We start from the raw sequence: 17,706 nt of genomic DNA, 5'->3' as shown, positions 1-17,706 counted from the left end.
GGCACTTGCCTGAGACCACCAGCTGGTACAGATGATACACAGGCCCACAAAGGTGAAGTAAGAACCTTGGCAAATGGGGACACGTGTGACCAAGCACAGTGTGGAGAGGTCCAGATCATGGCCCAAGGATTGGGTGGGTCTCCATGGGGACAAAGGGGCAGGATGAGGACAGAGGAAGAGGAGGCTGTCTGAAGAGGGACAGGGGCTGAGAGGAGAGTGAAGATTCTCTGCCCATTTCACAGCTTTACCTGGGCTCCGCTCGGCCTCTTCCCTACCTTTGCTGCCAAATGTGGATCTCAGACTCACAACTAGTTCCTCCTGACTTCACCCCTTAGTTGTGGGAAGGTGAAGAAGAGAGCACAGGCTTACCGCTATCACGATCTTACCCCACTGGGACTCTCTCTAAGAAATGATTTTCTAACACTTGGAGCTAACAGAGTGTGGTAGAGTGTCTGCAAAGAAAAAGGTTTGGGAGACTGTGGTATTGTGATATAATAAGAAATATATATTTGGTCTCTGTCCCAGTTCCTGGCACAGAGCTCCTAAAATCCTAGTAGATAGGGTTGCTGGGAGGATCTTTTGTTCCAATATTTGGTCTTTGCCCCCAGTTCCTGACACAGAGCTTGTAAGATTTTTGTAGTTTCCTGAGTGATAGGAGTGTCTGACACAGAGCTCCTGAAACCCTTGGAATTTCCTGGGTGATAGGGGCATCTCTTCTTCTAGTGATGGGTCCCTGGACAGCCTCAGGATGGAGCTGGTTACCAGGGGAACCGGCCACGTAATTTGAAGTTTGGAACTTTCTTCCTACCCCCGCCCCCTGACCTCCAGGGAAGGAAAAGGGGCTAAAGGCTTAGTTGATCACCAATGCCCAATGATGTAATCGATTAATCATGCCTATATAATAAGCCTCCATAAAAACCCAAAAGGACCTGGTTTGGAGAACTGAACACATGGAGGTGCCTGGAGGGTGGCAGGCTTGGAGAATGTGGAAACTCTGCGCCGCTTTCCACATGGCTTGCCCCATGCATCTCTTCCATCTGGCTGTTCATCTGCATCCTTTGTGACATCCTTTATAATAAATCAGTAAAAAGAAATATTTCCCTTAGTTCTGTGAGCTGCTCTAGCAAATTAATAGCAACTGAGGAGGGGGTCGTAGGAACCCTGATTTACAGCCAGCTGGTCAGAAGCACAGGTCACAATCTGTGACATATGAATGGCACCTGAAATGGGGGAAAGTCTTGCAGGACTGAGACTTTAACTTGTGGGATCTGATAGCGTCAGAATTGAATTAAATTAGAGGACAACCAGCTGGTGTCTGCTAGAGACTTGCCTGGTGTGGGGGGAAACAACTCTCACACCTGGGTGTCAGAAGCATTGTGTTGAATGGTGTGTGAGAGCTGGAAAAGCACTTTGGTTTGATTTTCTCCTTTTATAGGACAAACAGACCTAGTTTAAACCCCAGCTCCATCTCATTCTAGCTGTGTGACTTTAGATAGACAGCAATCTCTCTGAGCCCAATTTCTTCATCTATTAATGGGTTGTCGTGAAATGTCTGATACATGGCAACACTCTCTTCTTCCTTTTCTTTCTCCTTCCCCAAATGGAAATAGCCTCCCCTACTCCCTGGGTGTCACTCTTCCCAACCCCAAACTTGAAAGATGAAAAAAAAATGATGGCAGGCTGCCCCCATCCTTATCTGAATGACCCCGTGTCCTTAACCATTCTAACCAGGGTGACAGAATGAGACTCTGTCTCATAAATAAATAGATAGATAGAGAAATAAATAAATAAATATTGCCAAGACTTCTAGACATCTAGCAATCTTGGATAAGAAAGAAAGCAAATGAAACCCCATCACAAAGCAGCTCAAAAAAGTACCAGCAATTCCTGAAATGTCACATATGACCTATTCCGCTTTTCCGTACACATATATTAACCTGATAAGCATGACAAACTCATACTGTGTATCACACCATCTTTATTGATTTACTCTAACATTATGCACATAATTAAGCTTGTCTCCTTTCCCCATCACTGTCATCCTCCCTCCTCTCTCTCACACACACAAACACACAGACAAGGAAGCAAGGCCACCAGTTGAGAGTGAAGTCTGAGGAGGAGGTTTTGAGGTTTGATAAAAAGGAGTGTGAAAATCTAAACTGTTTTTGAAGTGTGCCTGTGATGAAGAGTGAGAATTGACAAAGCAAGTATAATGGGGTCTCTAAAGAGCTTTTCCTCTTCTGTACAACTGTAGCTAAAGCCTTACACCAGAGCCTCCCTCACCCCCCACACACGCCATGTCCTAAAGAGACTGAAGGACTTGGAAAAGTAAATCCCTGTAGGACTAACTAGGAGGCAGCTGTAATCAGACCTCCCTTCCCCACTTCCCCTTGCTGAAAACCAGGGATCTGAAGGAAAAATTGTGCGAGTCATAGTTCTGGGTTTTCTGGAAAGGGGAAGGAAGGGAGTGTTCTTCCTTACTGCCTGACGATAAGCCAAATGAGAGCAGGCCTATGGCTGAGACTAGAGTGACCACATGAAGGTGACGATGGCATCTCATTTCTGAGTTGGATGTCTGCTGGGCAGAGTGCACCTCAGATTGACCCAGAAGACAAACGATCACCACACAATAGGATCAGGGTGGTGACAGGGCTGGGGCAGAAGGCCATGGGTACAGTTAGAAGATGGCCAAGTGCCTGAACAGTCAAAGCAGGTTTCACCCAGGAAGTTCTACCTGAGCTGGGTCTTGAAGGATGAGGATGAATTTACCAGGTGGAAAAGGGGAAAAGGAGAGGGAAGAGCATTAAGAAATGAAGAAAGGGGATGATGTATTCATGGGAACATGATTCAAAGTCCAGCATGGTTGATTTGTCATTTGTAAAGATAACTCTGGAGAGTAATGAGGGAGTCACCAGACAGGAGGCGAGTTAATGACAACTATTGCATACATACTGATGAAGTGCCTATTGCGTGCCCAGGCACCATGCCAGATTCTGTCCAGAGGCGATTACAGACAAGAAAATAAACAATAACAAAATTGGTAACGTGTCAGGTGCCCTGACGAGGAAAGTACTGGGGGCAGCTAGGAGTAGCACCTCGCCAGACAAGGGCAGTGTGGCTTGCAAAAATCCAGTTGAAAATACTCAGTGCGTGAAGATAAAAGAGGCGATAGTTTTCAAATATATTTGGGAGGTAGAATAGTCTAGTAGATGCTGTTAGGACCCCACATATACCCCTCACTGTTCCCATGCACCTTGCAGCTTGCTACTGCAAGCATCTCTGACTCTTTACCTGAAGACATTCAGGTTTGGCTTGCACAAAAGGCAAACCAAGAAGTACCAGGGAGGTAGCATCCCTGGGAGTGGTCCTCAACCAATGACAGATGGAAGCTGGTTTGCTTGCCCTTCGGATGGGACTACTCTGAGAATTGCCTTAAGCAGGGGATCCAGATGGACCGAGTCCCAAATGCCCACAGTGGAAACCCTCACTAAAGCTCCCTTCCCTGATTGGTCTCACTTCCCCTTTCTCCTACCAGTAGTCCCTGGAATCATGTCCCAGACAAACTACTTGCACTCAAATCCTTGTCTCAGAGTCCACATTGTCAGAGAACCCACCAGAGAATCTGAAGCCCTAGGATTTCCAGATTGTTCTTTTTCTATGCACCAAAGGAGGCAAGCAAAGCTTCACTGTTCTCTGCTGCACCCCTTTTAATAAAAGGATTTGTTCTATAAAATTTAGATTCAGTCCGAAGGCCACACTTAAGGACCTAGAAGGCCACATGTGGCCTTAAGGCTGCTGGTTTCCTGTCCCTAAAACCTAAGACAAACAGAAAAAAACCTTTAGAACAATTACATGATGAAAATGAAGACTCAAATATGAGGTTTTGGGATTTCTGTCTTGGGAGTTACTGACCCCATCAACTGAGATAAAAGACTCTTCAATATAAGAAGAGGGACAGATTCAGGGAGAATGGGATAAATATGAAAAGATTGAGATTAAGGTGCCCCAGGGACTTGTTATCTCAAAATTTCCTGAGTACAAGGCTAAGACTCTTTGGTGGAAAAAGTGAAAAGAAACAGAGCATAAATGGGAATACTCAAAAGAAGAAACCACTAGAAATGAACATCACATCTCCCTAAAGGGTAATTACAGTGTCTTCCCTTGACCAAGAGAATATAAAGCCCTAGCTGTCTCTTCCAGCCGGTTTCTGTATTCCAGTTTCTCATAGTTGGGGGGACTCACTCCTTTAAAACCATACATAACTCCCCACCAGCAGCCAGCAATGGCGGCTGTCGAATCGCTGTCTCCACCGTGGAAGAAGGCTCGGTGGGCAAGCTCCTTCCAGGAGTCTCCTGCAGCAAGGACGGCGTCATAGGCAATCATGGGGGCATCGTGCCCACTGCTGCCACCCCAGCCAGAGTAGCTCACGGACAGGTAGAACTGATCCCTCTCCTTCACATCGAAGGGCTTGGGGAAGGTAGGGGCTGATTTGCCATCCAAAATCCCTCTAAGTTTTAGGTACTTTTCCCATTGGTTTTGGAAGTAGGACCTGTAGGAAGGAAAAAATAAAGTAAAAAGCCATAAAGAAAAGCACCAGATAGATGTGCAAACAGAGGAAATTCCAAGATAACGTCAACTTTTTGTGCTAATATATAAACTATATAAAAATCAAGATTATCTCTAAGTATGATTCATTCAATAAATTTTTACTAAGGATCTACATAAACAAGGCAGAGACCTTGTCGCTGAACAAAGAAGACAAATATGAAGTTAAAGAGTAGGAAATAAAGGTTTGTTTGTCCTGCGTTGACAATAATGTCATGTCACCTTTCGAGGGGGAACTTCAGGACAGCATGACCATGGGTGACTTCAGCAGAAAGCCTTCTTTATTCTAAGAAAGAGAATGTGAAGTGAACTCACAAAAAGGGGAAGGCATGGCCTTACCACTTATTAATTAGTTAGTGGAAAAACCTCTCTCTGGCATTTTAATCGAGGATTTGAAAATAGTATTTATGCGTCAAAACGACACAGAAAAAGCAAGTTCTAGGAAAATAGGAAATAAGCATGAAAGTTCATCTCAGCATAGAACAGCCACAAAAACTACAGAGAGCTGGAACACAGGACAGGATTCCTACGTAAGAGGAAGGCAATGTAGCTGCGCTGCTCATTGAGGTATTTATTATACTTGACTACTTTGTGACAACCATTGCTGGAAAGGAACTTGAAATCTTTGGCAGGTGGGCAGGGAGGGGACTGGGTGGCGAGAACCACAATCTCTGAATCCTAGACATACATGTGCAGGGGTGTGTGCACACACAGATTTAACCATGTTCTGGCAGGTGCATGCTCCTACAGACTCACCAGTGTTGAAGATTTTCCTCCACAAAGTAGCCCGATTGGACAATGTACTTCTTAGCCTCTGGTAGCACCTCCATCAGCCCTTTTCCCCACTGCCTAGGTGGTTTGCCAGTCACGGCATAGGCTGTAAAAAGGGCAGATGCAAGGGCCCCCAGGTAGCCCGTGGGGTGGTGGTGGGTCATTCGCCCGCTCTCAATGCTCACTTGGATCAGCATGTCCAGCTGCCTGGGGTGAGGGAACCTGAGACCGATGCACATGGCCCGCATGGCAGCTCCGCAGCCACCCTCATGGCCGTTGAAGGGAATCCTCCAGCCATCGGCCTCATCTGGCTTCAGCAGCATGGCATTCTGCACGGAGGCGCCGCCTGGGGAAGAGTCGGGCAGGGCACCAAGGTCAGTGTAACCAAAGCAAAGGCCCCAGGGGGAAGAAAGAACTAAACTGTCTCCAAGCTTCTTTGATGGAAAGGGAAAGCCAGAAAAATATGATGACGAATGTCGCCAGACTCAGCAACGTGCCTTACCTTATATACCACCCTAAGCATGACAGCGCTAGCGAAAGCAGCAGACTCATGTAGGACCCCTGGAATCATTACCAGTTATTACTGAGATATCACAACATGTCAAAAAAGTAGGTATAACATATTATTCTCTTTTTTAAAATAAATAAATAAAGTAAGGCTCAGAGTTTAGGAAATTTGCTCAAAATCACATAAGCAGCTAGTCAGCGGCCAGGTAAAATTCATCACACTCCAAAGCCCAAGCCCTTAAGGCAGAGGTCCCCAGCCTTTTTGGCACTGGGGACTGTTTTCATGGAAGACAATTTTTCCATAGACTGAGGAGGTAGCAAATGGTTTGGGGATGGTTCAAGTGCATTACATTTATTGTGTACTTTATTTCTACTATTATTACATTATAATATATAACTAAATAATTATACAATTCACCCTAGGTTGGGGACCCCTGCCTTAAGGAGTCCAACAAGAACCTGACAAGCGGAGCTCCTGAGTATCATCACAAAGAGGCCACAAATTCTAGAGTGAAGCCCTGGGCTCAGATGAGGAGCAGTGGATTCGGGGGAGCAATGTGCCCTTGGATGAGCCACTGAACTACTGGGCCTTGGCTGTCCCCTACCTGACAGTGTGTAAGCAGGTTTGTCCCATTGACCTATCTTACCAGGCAGCTGTGAATCTGTACAGGTGCCAAACAATGGCAGCAACATACTGTGGAGTGTGGTATTATAGTTCCCTTATTGGTCAGTTCATTCACAACAACGTTCATGGATGGCACAGGCAAAGAAAACTTTCTGCTTGCCAAACTGATGAGCTATCAGATACTTAGAGTGAACAGAGATTGGCTTCTAAGGCCCGTTCTTGGGGTCACCAGAGGATACTGGGTATGCTGGTGAAGAGCTTTTCATAAGGTAGTACTATGGGCTGAATTCTGTCTCCTAAATTCATATGCTGTAGCCTTCACACCCACCTTAACACATCGATTTGGAGATAGGGCCTTTAAAGGGTGATTAAGCTAAAATGTGGCCTTTAGGGTGGGCCCTAAGCCAATCTGACTGGTGACCTTACAAGAAGAGGAATGTGGACACAGAGAGAGATACCAGGGATGCATGCGCACAGAGGAAAGGCCATGTGAGGACCCAGAGAGAAGGTGGCCATCTGCAAGCCAAGAAGAGGGGCCTAAGAAGAAACCAAACCCCAACAGCTTGACTTGCATGGTCTTCCAGAACTATGAGAAATAAATCCCTCTTGTTTAAGCCACCTGATGGTATTTTGTTGTTAGCCCTAGAAGACTAAAACAGGAGGACAGGCACGTCAGGGGGGCCAGAGAAAGAGGAAAATCACCTGTTGGCCCAAGTGGCTACAAGTTCCCAAAGTGGGCAAGAACCACTTGTGGACAGCCCTGGGATCAGAAGAGGAGTTTCTACAAGATCTTTTCCATTGTTATTTAAAAAGAAAACAAAATATCTTTTTTATATTTGTTCATTACAGAAAACATAGAAAATACAAATAAATAACATTTAAATAAGAACCCATCACCCAGACATAATTATTATCTTTGTGTATATTCTTCCAGATCTCTCCCAATACAGAGATGCACATCTATTCTTTTAAAGAACAGTGGGTTCATACTATATATACTGTTTTGTGTCCTATTTTTTTCACTAAATATATAATACCTTTCTATATCAGTATTCATCTGCATAATTTCATTTACTTTAATTTTATTGTCATTGACAAATCATAATTGTATGGGGTACATTTATGGCATACAATGAGAGGATTTGATATATGTATATATATAGAATGATTAAATCACGTTAATTAACACATCTGTCACCCCACTTATCATTTTTTGTGCTGAGACATTTGAAATTTACTTATTTTCAAATATACATTATTACTTACTACAGTCACCCTGCATAATTTTAAATGATTGCAAATGTGTCACCATAATTAAGTAAATTATGAGACATTTAGGTTGTTTCCATTTTTATCACAATTACAAACACTACTGTCTCCCTGATATTTAAATCTCCACTGACATTCTTAATGATTTCTTTGGGCCAGTTTTATTCTCCACCCTCCCTGCCCTCCCTCTGGCTGGCTCACCTGGTGCCCTGCCATCCATGTCTTCCATGCAGTCTTGGTAATGCTTAGCAAGGAGAGAATACAGTCGAGCCAAGTCTGGGGCTTCCCCGGCTTCCAGGAGGGCTTCCGCTGTGGCCAGGTGCATCACCGTGTCATCGCTCACTCTCCACCTTCTCACGTCCAGGGCGTCCAAGCCGCCCAGCTGGGCCAACTGCTGGTGTATCTTCTCCCCATCCCGGAGGAACTCCCACTTCTCATTATAGTACCCCAAGGCATCTCCAGCCGCACTCAGCACCATGGCAGCCACATACCTCTCCATCAGTCCCCCACACATGCTGGGTTCCAGAGAGGCTGTCTTTGGGGGGCAATTAAGACACATGAAGGGGCATGAGGAGGAAGAAGAATCAGAAAAAAAACCCAAAGCCCCATCTACATTTTATTGAGCACTTACTACTTGTAGGCATTGTATTAGGTGCATGTCATCTAATCCTCATAAGTGCTCTATGAGGAATGTATTCTTAGGCCTGTCTTACGTATGAGTAAATGGAGGATCATAGCGATAAAACAGTTTCAAAAATGTTTAGTGACTTGTCTCAGGTCACAGAGCTAATGAGTGGCAGGCCTGGGATTCCAATACAGGAATGTGACTCCAAACCCTGTGATTTTAGCTAAGACTGTATGTTTGCCCCTTGGTGAGGGGTAACCGCATTAAATTCTGCATGTCCAACCCAGCTCATCATTTTCTCTTTTTAGTTGAGATTTGGCCTTGGAAGTGCAAGGTTTTACTTAAATAATAACACTTTCTGTTAGTATCACAATGCACAGTTCATAAAGTGCCTGCACATTCATTGCCTCTCCAAGGAGGGAGTACACTGTGCATTTCCCAGATAAGAAAACTGAGGCTCAGAGAAGCTAAGTTTCCACAACCAGAAAGTGGAAATCCTGGCACCCAAATCCCCTGATTGCAGCCAGACCAGGGTGCTTGGTGTTACACCACTCTGCCTCAGCTGCACCTGCTTACCGTGGGCAACCTCTTGGTGCCTCAGCCTCCACAGGTGTAAAATAGTACTGATAAAAAAAAAAAAGTAACAACCACTGGATTTGTTGAGAGGAGGAAGTGAATTAATTTTCATAAAGCACTTAGAACAGTGCTTGGCACATAGTAAGCACTATTTTTGTTATTGTTGCTATTAGTCATACACAACTAGGGGAAAAGGGTTTTCTATTACTGTACTAGAATACTTTCTCCCCACAACTTTCCCTTCAACAGCAATATTCACATTTCGTTTTTCTCCTAAATGGTGGGCTTCTAGAGTATCAAGATCTCTGCTAACATACCCACCATGAATTAAATCCCAGGTGAAGTGCTGTAGGCGCCCTCCCTCAGCCAATTCCCTGGGGTGTCCCTTCCCTGTGGATTTCAGGTTCAAGGCCAGCCAGGCCAACACGTTTATAAGGGCCGGTGGACTAGTTCATTCTCCCCTCAGCTCAAGCTCTTTGCCCACCCCGTCGCCCTTCCTCCCGTCCACTTACCCAAGCCCTGTTTAAAGTCCGAGGCTCCCTGGAGTCCTGCAGCGGCTCTGCTGTGGGCCAGGCGGTGCAGGCTGGCAAGCACCTGGAGAAGGGGGGAGCGACAAAGATGGATTGAGCTTGCCAACACCCAGCTGCTGATCATGCTGAGCTTCTGAGCTCACAAAGGCTATTTGTAAAACGTTATTTACATATTTTATTACTTATACACGAGGTCTAGGGAGGCACTGGAGTTCTGGGCTACTAGACCTGACTCTGTGGACAATGAGTCGGGTGACTGCAGACATCCAGGAGCTATACTGGAGGGCGGGGAAGGAGATGAAGATGCTACCTGAGGTCCGCTCCTGCGCTGAGATTTTTAGAGACTAAGCAGAGTTGGCCTCTGAGGACTAACTTTGAACCCCCCTCCCAACGTCCTGGGCGTCCTGTCTGTAACTCCTGATGGCTCCACCCCACTGGGTGTGTTTGTGAGTTGCAAGCGAGGGTGGGGGAAGAAGACCAGCATCTTTTCCTGTTGCAAATTCCTTTTAACTTCCGCACGTAGTGCGCTGGCCTCGGGCTTTCTGGACGCTGTCATTCCTTGAACTCCTGTGAACTTGCACAGGTCACATCCCCCTACCCGAACTCTACATTCAAAAGTGAAGTTTAGTCAGCTGCTTCCGGACAGTCCCCTGCTCTGGGGGCTGGGGGAGATGTTAACCTGCACACACACTGGGTTTGCACAGCGCCCCGCCTCTCCGGGAAATCCTGACCGCCCCGCACGCGCTGGGGCCTGGGAAAGCTGGGGGGCCGGTCACCCCCGGGGAGGAGCGGGCGGCGGCGGGCGGACTTGGTGGCCTCCGGGAGCGGAGCGCGCGCGAGCGAGGACAGAGCGGTGTCGCCGCCTTCCGGGACCGCGCCAGGTTGGCTGGACCGCGGGTGAGCGCCCCCTCACCTTGAGCTTGGCCGAGCTGAGTTTGAGCGAGTCTCGGGGCTTTGCAAGCGGCTTCCTGGCACCGTCGCGCCCTTCTGCGACCCACTGGGGGCGGACGGAACCTGCGTCGCCGCCACCAGGGAGCTGGAGGGCCCTGGGAAAAGCCTGACGTCGCGCAGTGCGGCAGTTCCGGGAACTCGGCTCTCGTCTGGCTGTGGTCAGTGACTTGCGTGGGGTCCGGGGCTGACGCCTTGGCCTTTCTTCATGCCGACTTTCCCAGGGCTATGGTGAACGCGGCGCGCCCGAAAGCTTGAAGAGGGTACTGAGGGCGCCGCCCTGGCCCGGGTTCTGGGCCCCTCATCCATAAAATGGGATAATGGTGTCTACCTCTTAGAGTGATTGTGAGGATTAAATTAGTTAACTTACACTTATGTCACTTGTTTGGCAGAAGTATAGATTTTTTTCGTCCTGATTATAAATAAAAGCAAAGAAAATCTAAGAGTATTTTTGTCTACATACATTCATAATGCCACTTTTAAAGCGAATTAGAATTACCATATGCAAGGATTCTATATACTTCTTCAAAAATTTTAATTTTCTATGCCTATCGTTCTTGCTGTAATGACTAGACTTGGCCTGAGAGCTTTTCTTAAAAGATTGATACATAATTTCCATGTAATGAAATTATACTCATTTGGTTTGCTGTTCAGTAAGTTTCACACACACACACACCTGGGTAACCATAATCAACAAACAGAATATTTTCGTTACTTCAAAACGTTCCCGTGTCCTTTCCCAGGGAATCCCCACCTCCATCTCCAACCCTAGCCTAAGTGATTTTTGAGTGTTTACAAAAATCAAGTTCATCATCAAAGGTTTTCAACCTTTGAGGATATAGTCAAAGAAAGTTCCCTAATGAGGGACATTTCAAGTAATAAGCCTCCCTGTAAAACTCTACACTGTTTCAGCTTAACAGGTCTGTTGAGGATATTGTTCGTATTACATGTTAGGTTTGTTCCGAGTGGGAACCTGCAAAGTATGTATAGGACAGAATGTGGTTAATGCAAAACTTAGGCTTGTAAAACAATAGCCGCAGGAGTCTGGGGAGTCCCTGGACTTTGTAGATCTGGCAGACGGCTGCAGCCAGCATTCCTCCCCCCTCCCTCCCAGATAGAGACGAAGGCTATCCCTCCCTAGCTCCCTGGATAAGGACGACACCAGAGCAGAGGATGGATGTGACTGGGGTAACAGGTTGTAGGAGTTGGTTGTTTGAAGAAGAATTTACTACAAAGAGCTGTTCTGCCCACCATCCTCTGCCACTCTTCACCTGCCACTTTGGCCCAGAAACAAAGAACTGAACAGGGCAGGTAGGAAGGGGTCAGCTGTCCCCTTTTATAAAAACTCCATTCTGTGCTGACTCTCTTTTCTGACTCGGCCCACCAGCACCCGGGTGAATAAACCAGCCTTATTGCTCCCACATAGCCTCTGTGTGAAATCTGTCCTTTGGGTCATTCTCCCTTTCATTATACAGTGCTTTTTCTGTAAGAATCCATGGGGAAAGTTTTTCTTTGGCTTAAATATAAAGAATAACTGAGGTTGTTAGCAATTAGTTTGCTTTTTACTTTATGGTGCCTATGAACCTTGCCACCGTAGCATAGACTCATGACACATCCATGCTACCTGGTTTCAATCCTAAGCAACAACACTTGGGTAAGTGAGAGACTTTGGACAAGTCCTTTCATCTTGCTAAGCTTCACTTTCTACTGTTGTAAAGTAGGGAAAATAATAGTACCTACTTCATAGAGGTGGTTTGAGGATTACACGAAACAATTAATGTAAAAATTTAAGCACAGTGCTTATCAATGTAGTAATTATGCAATAAAAAATTACTACCAGCCCAGTTGTCTCTCTATATCCCCAGTTCTCATCTCCATCACACAACATGAGCCATGTTAACATCTTTCCACAGTAGTTAACACCTACTGACATCCTTTTTCCTTAATTAAAATTGAAAATTATTTTTTGGGCATCAAAGAGATGGTCTTGCATACCAAAAGGATAATTTATAAATTAGCATGCTTCCAGCTCCAAGAAACTGCAAATAATCATCACTTTCCCCTACCCCAAAAATACCTACATACTCACCAGGCTTAAATAATGACACATTATCTTATGTAACAAAATCTCTAGAGGTAAGAAGTCCTCAGGGTTAACTCGGCAGCTCAATACAATCATCACAGACCAGGTTCTAGGTCCTGTAATCTGAACACTTTGGGAGGCTAAACTGGGAAGACTGCTTGAGACCAGAAGTCCAAGACCAGCCTGGGCAACATAGCAAGACCCTGTCTCTACGAAAAAAATTTTTTTAAAATACCCGGTTCCTCCCATCTTTTGGCTCCACTCTCCTCAGTAGGGATAGTGTTACTTTTATCCTGAGGCTGACTTTTTAAACTACTACCAAATCACAGTTACGGTTATAGACAATGTCTAGTGGAAAAAGCAAGTGTCTTCTTTCAAGGATGAAGAAACTGTTCTCAAAGATGCCCCAGAGGACTAAACCAGTCACTGGCAGGCAAATTGGATTATGATGAGTTTCCCTTTGATCAAGGATAGAACATCTTCCCTAAGAGGTAGATACTTACACAAAAATCAGGGTTTTGTTTGCAAAGGAAATAGTGAATGTTGTTCTGCCAAGAACAAATAAGTATTTGGCATTTTACTAGGTGCTAGCCATTAGTATAGATGTTGGGATGGCAAATATGTTGAAGACTTAGCTCCTTGTCCCCTGTTTTATTAAGGAAGACACATCATAGGCATCTTCACTACTCACTGATACAGAATCAATTGCTATGTTGAAACTCTTGCTGAGAAACAAACTTGTAGGACTCAGGCCTGATCTCTGAGATGGTTCAGCCACTTCATCTGCAAAGCAGGAAAAATGGTACTGTTCTTAAGAGTTTTATGATGTACAGGAATGATATATATAAATATATATATATATATTCTGCAGACATTAGACACCTACTGTATACTAAATATATGCTAGGGTCTGACATGACAGTCCCTGCTCTCACAGAGTAGACTCAACCAAGTGATCTGATTTTAGGTTACTGATATGTTAAAAATATTTATTGAAGTGTGATTTGTATATAAAAGCTGTACATATTTAATATATAAGACTTGAAGCGTTTGGAGACAAGTACAGTAACATGTCTTTTTGATGATAAAAGTAATGCATGCTTTCCAGTTGAAATGTTGAGAAAACTTCTAGAAGTTTCTCCTGAAGGAATATGCACACATGTTCATGAAAATAAAGGTTTCTGGACGTTCTTCACAGAACTGTTTCTAATGGCAGAGAATTGGAATATTAGTCTCCTCTCCCTAAGTTATGGTGGAACTATCTATGGAAAAACTATGGAGCTGTTTAAAACCATGATGTAGACAAAGAGGTGCTCAAATGGAAAGAGCTTAGAGACACTTAAGTTAAAATATCAAATTTTAAAATGATGAATATGTATGGTCTTATTTATGCTCATGAAAAAGCTGTACATGTGTGCACATATGCACATATGTGTGTGTAAATGACTGGAAAGATACATGTCAAATTGTTAATAATGATTACAATTATCTCTCAGGAAGGAAATGGGTGAGTTTTCAGGGAGAGATGAAAGGAAATTTTTAACTTTTACAATAAGAATTTTTATATATTATGTGTATAAAGAAATTTTAGAAAGCATAGAAAAAATAGAAACCATCCACAATCCACCACTCAGGTTGTATATACTTACGGTCCATTTTATGCACATGCTTTTTGAAAAAAAAATGGATCATTTCGTATATACAATTTTAGGTCCTTTTAAAAAACCACTTAGTTTCACATTGTAAGCATTTCTCTGTGTCATTTGTAGTAATAGTATTAGTACAATGGATTCCAAATGCTCAGATAAGATAATACTTCTAGAATAAATTCCCTTCCAGTTTGATACAAAAAAGTCTTGGGTCCTGGTGCTCAATTGCTCTCCCACCACACCATGGCCAGACTGTTTCAACAAAGAAAAACAGAAGCACAGATAACCAAAAGAGCAGAGATTAAACATCTCTTTGCCACTTTGTGGGCCTAAATGGATTGTGACACATACATGTAATCATGACTGCCTAGTTAAATAATGAGAGCTAAAAAAAAAGTCTGAAAAAATAAAAGGAGTTAACAGGAAATGGTTAATAGATAGGGCCCCTTAGACTCTCTGGCAGATAAAAAACAAAAAGATTTAAAGAAAAACATACCACAGGATGTTTTGGACCTTTATATACACTTATTATAATGGGGGGAAAAAACGAAGAAAACAGAAGAAAGCTAGTACAGGACAATAGGAAAGCAAAGCAACCACCCGCATATCCTGTATTGTCAGTTCAATTCAAGAACACTTAGCATCTGTGATGCTTAATTTTGTGTCAACTTAGCTAGGCCACAGTACCCAGATAGCTGCTCAAACATTATTCCAGATGTTTCTATGAAGGTGTTTTTTTTTTTAGCTGGGATTAACACTTAAATCAGTAGATTTTGAGTAAAGCAGATTACTCTCCCTAATGTGGGTGGGCCTCATTCAATCAGTTGAAGGCCTTAATAGAAAAAACAACTCAACTCCCCTGAGGAAGAGGAATTCAGCCAGCAGACTCTGCCTTTGGACTCGAGCTACAACAGCAGCTCTTCTGTGGGTCTCCAGCCTGCTGGCCTACCCTGTAGATTTCGAACTTGCCAGCTTCCACCACCGTGTAAGCCAATTCCTGAAAGTAAATTTCTCTTTCTCTCCGGATGTGTGTGTGTGTGTTGTGTGTTGTGTGTGTTTTGTGTGTGTGTGTATGTGTGTGTGTGTGTGTGGGTTCTGTTTCTCTGGAGAACCCTGACTAATATAGCATCTAAAATGTGCCAGGAGCCTTGCTGGGTGCTGTGTGCATCTAGAGAGGTATGGCAAAGAGCACACTAATGGAGGAGACTTTGTAGAGTATGATGACACGAGAAGCATGAAAAGGCTGAGTGTTCAAGGTACAGGGATGGCAAATATGAAAGAGACACTATCAGCTCAGTCAGGGTGTTCAGAGAAGGCATCCAGAAGATCAGCTGATCAAGGAAAATAAGCTTTCTGGACACTAGTTCTAAGTTCATTTTTTAAAATAATAGAATACATATATACATAGATCAAAGTTTAAATTACAGGCCTGGTGTGGTGGCTCAGGCCTGTAATCCTAGCACTCTGGGAGGCTGAGGCCAGAGGATGGCTTGAGGTCAGGAGTTTGAGACCAGCCTGAGCAAGAGCAAGACCCCCTTCTCTACTAAAAATAGAAAAACTAGCCGGGGGCGTCGTGGCACATCTATATATAGTCCCAGCTACTCAGGAAGCCAAGGCAGGAGAATTGCTTAGTTCAGGAGTTTAAAGTTGCAGTGAGCTATGATGACACCACTGCACTCTAGCCAGGGGGAGACAGCAAGACTCTGTCTCAAAAAAAAAAGAAAGAAAGAAAGTTTAAATCACAAAATGTTAATGCCATTTGCATAACCCATCATTTTCCAGTGAGGAAGCCAAGGTCTGTGAAGACAGTTACTGAGAGTGTGACACTCAGTTACACAAATAGAGGGAAGCAGGCCTGGAACACAGACTCTCTGAGGTCCAGCCAGGACTTCCATTCCCTCTACTGCCACTTAGCAAAAACTCAAAATGGCATGATTGACTAAACATTGATTTCATTGAAGATATGAACTCATAAAGAGTCTCATTTTTAAAATATTCCTTACCCTCCCTGAAAGAGGCTTAAGCCTCAACTTGATGACAGTCTAAAAGTAGTATTTAAAGAAAAATCTAAGATAGGTACTGTAATTCTAGTAAGCAGGCAGTAATCAAATATAGCAGGAGGTGGGGATGTGGAGAGGTGAAGAGATAAGCGGATACAGATTTGTCTTTAAAAACCCAGGAGTGACTTCTGCCCTTCTCAGTGGAACAGAAAGAGACTCGAGGGAAGTCCATGTTGCTGCCTCCCCTCCCGCCATGTGGTAGCTTGGTGCTAGAGGTCAGGGCTTCCCAACCTTTGATCTGGAGAGCCACTGTCAAATCTTCTTCGGTATACTTCCTAGTCGGTGACCTCTACTGCTCCCTTTCTCCTGGTTTTGTTGGAATTTCCAGCAGGAAGGGAAGCTCAGCTGGCCAGCTCCCAGGGTTTGCAACGGACCTTCCATGCTCCTGCCCACAGCCCCACCCTAAGGGACTCCACTGCCCGCTGGACTCTCGGTGGGTGGAAATACAATTTCCAGGAAGTGAACCTAACTACTCCCTAAACCAAACACTTGGGGAGCCTTACTGAAGCGATTTTTCTTTCACACAGACTCTGCCCCATAGTCCTGCCATTGGAGTCAGCCTGGGCTAACCTACTTGAATCTGCTCTCTTTTCCATCACGATAAGAGTCCTTGACACAGGGGTAAAGAAAAATTTAATCAGGGAACATTGAGTCGCTTTTGCCTTTCCAGCCCACCCCTTCTCCCTCTGATGTGGTATCTGTCCCTTCTCCCTTGGTCTCTGGCATTCATTCCTGAAACTGCTATTCGGAGAGAACTCCCGAAGCGTAGGGTGGGGTATCTAAATAAAGGACAACCAATGCTTCCAAAATGGCAGGCAGGTTAGGCAGGTTTCCTACCTGTGTCTGGGGCCATTGGCCAAGTCACTCAACCTCCTCTGGTGGCCCTGGAGAAGTCAGTTCAAGGCTCCGGAGAGATCAGTCTCAGAGTGCTGCTTCATGCTATCAAATTCTCTTCTTTGAGATGTGGTTCTTGTAAATATCAGGCCCTTTTGCAGAGCCTTCAAGTGGCCAAATTCCTTCTCGTATTCAAACAGTCCTAGATGTGCCCCTGCAAGGTAAGCATTAAGTGTTGCCTTTCTGGAAAGTTAGTGAAGGGGAACTTCCCCTTTCCATCAAGCCATGAGATTTGTCTTTAATTTTATGAACAGAACAGAATTCCTCTTCTGAAACCTAGAAACTATGACCTTTTGTTAAAAGATCATTTTTATATTACATTGTTAATAAGAAACACATGGGAAATGTCTGGTTCACTTTTCAGAAAAATTTGCAAAAAGAAGAAGGAAAAGGGGGAAGGGCAGGGCAGGGGGAGGAAGGAGGTAGGAGTGACCCTCCAGCTTTAGTTCATTCAAGCCATACTGTCCCATTTAGAAAGTACCAAGATCAGCTCTGGCTTCTCCTGCTGCCTGATCATTGGCTCCTTTCTCCGTTTCTCAAGGGACAGGGAAAATGAAACAGGAA

At 44.5% G+C, this 17,706-nt stretch overlaps 2 protein-coding genes across 2 annotated transcripts in view; one reads left to right on the top strand and one right to left on the bottom strand.

Moving 5' to 3' along the window:
- Positions 1 to 1,990: 1,990 nt before the first annotated feature.
- On the bottom strand, positions 1,991 to 9,504 carry ADPRH (ADP-ribosylarginine hydrolase). Its single transcript, XM_069472668.1, has 4 exons — positions 9,491 to 9,504; positions 7,979 to 8,312; positions 5,362 to 5,722; positions 1,991 to 4,549 (listed from the first exon to the last, which is right to left on the bottom strand). The coding sequence occupies exons 2-4, from the start codon at positions 8,289 to 8,291 to the stop codon at positions 4,147 to 4,149; spliced, it is 1,077 nt and encodes a 358-aa protein (XP_069328769.1). The 5' UTR covers positions 8,292 to 8,312; positions 9,491 to 9,504; the 3' UTR covers positions 1,991 to 4,146.
- Positions 8,636 to 17,706, top strand: part of CD80 (CD80 molecule) — a 30,728-nt gene continuing 21,657 nt past the window's right edge. The window contains exons 1-2 of the mRNA XM_069471973.1: positions 8,636 to 8,649; positions 10,213 to 10,405. Of these exons, the coding sequence (XP_069328074.1) occupies positions 8,636 to 8,649; positions 10,213 to 10,405 (207 nt within the window). The remainder of the gene's footprint in view (positions 8,650 to 10,212; positions 10,406 to 17,706) is intronic.

Source organism: Eulemur rufifrons, chromosome 7 (assembly GCF_041146395.1).
Source record: "Eulemur rufifrons isolate Redbay chromosome 7, OSU_ERuf_1, whole genome shotgun sequence".
NCBI classification, from domain to species: Eukaryota; Metazoa; Chordata; class Mammalia; order Primates; family Lemuridae; genus Eulemur; species Eulemur rufifrons.
This window is presented reverse-complemented; position numbering and strand designations above follow the sequence as displayed.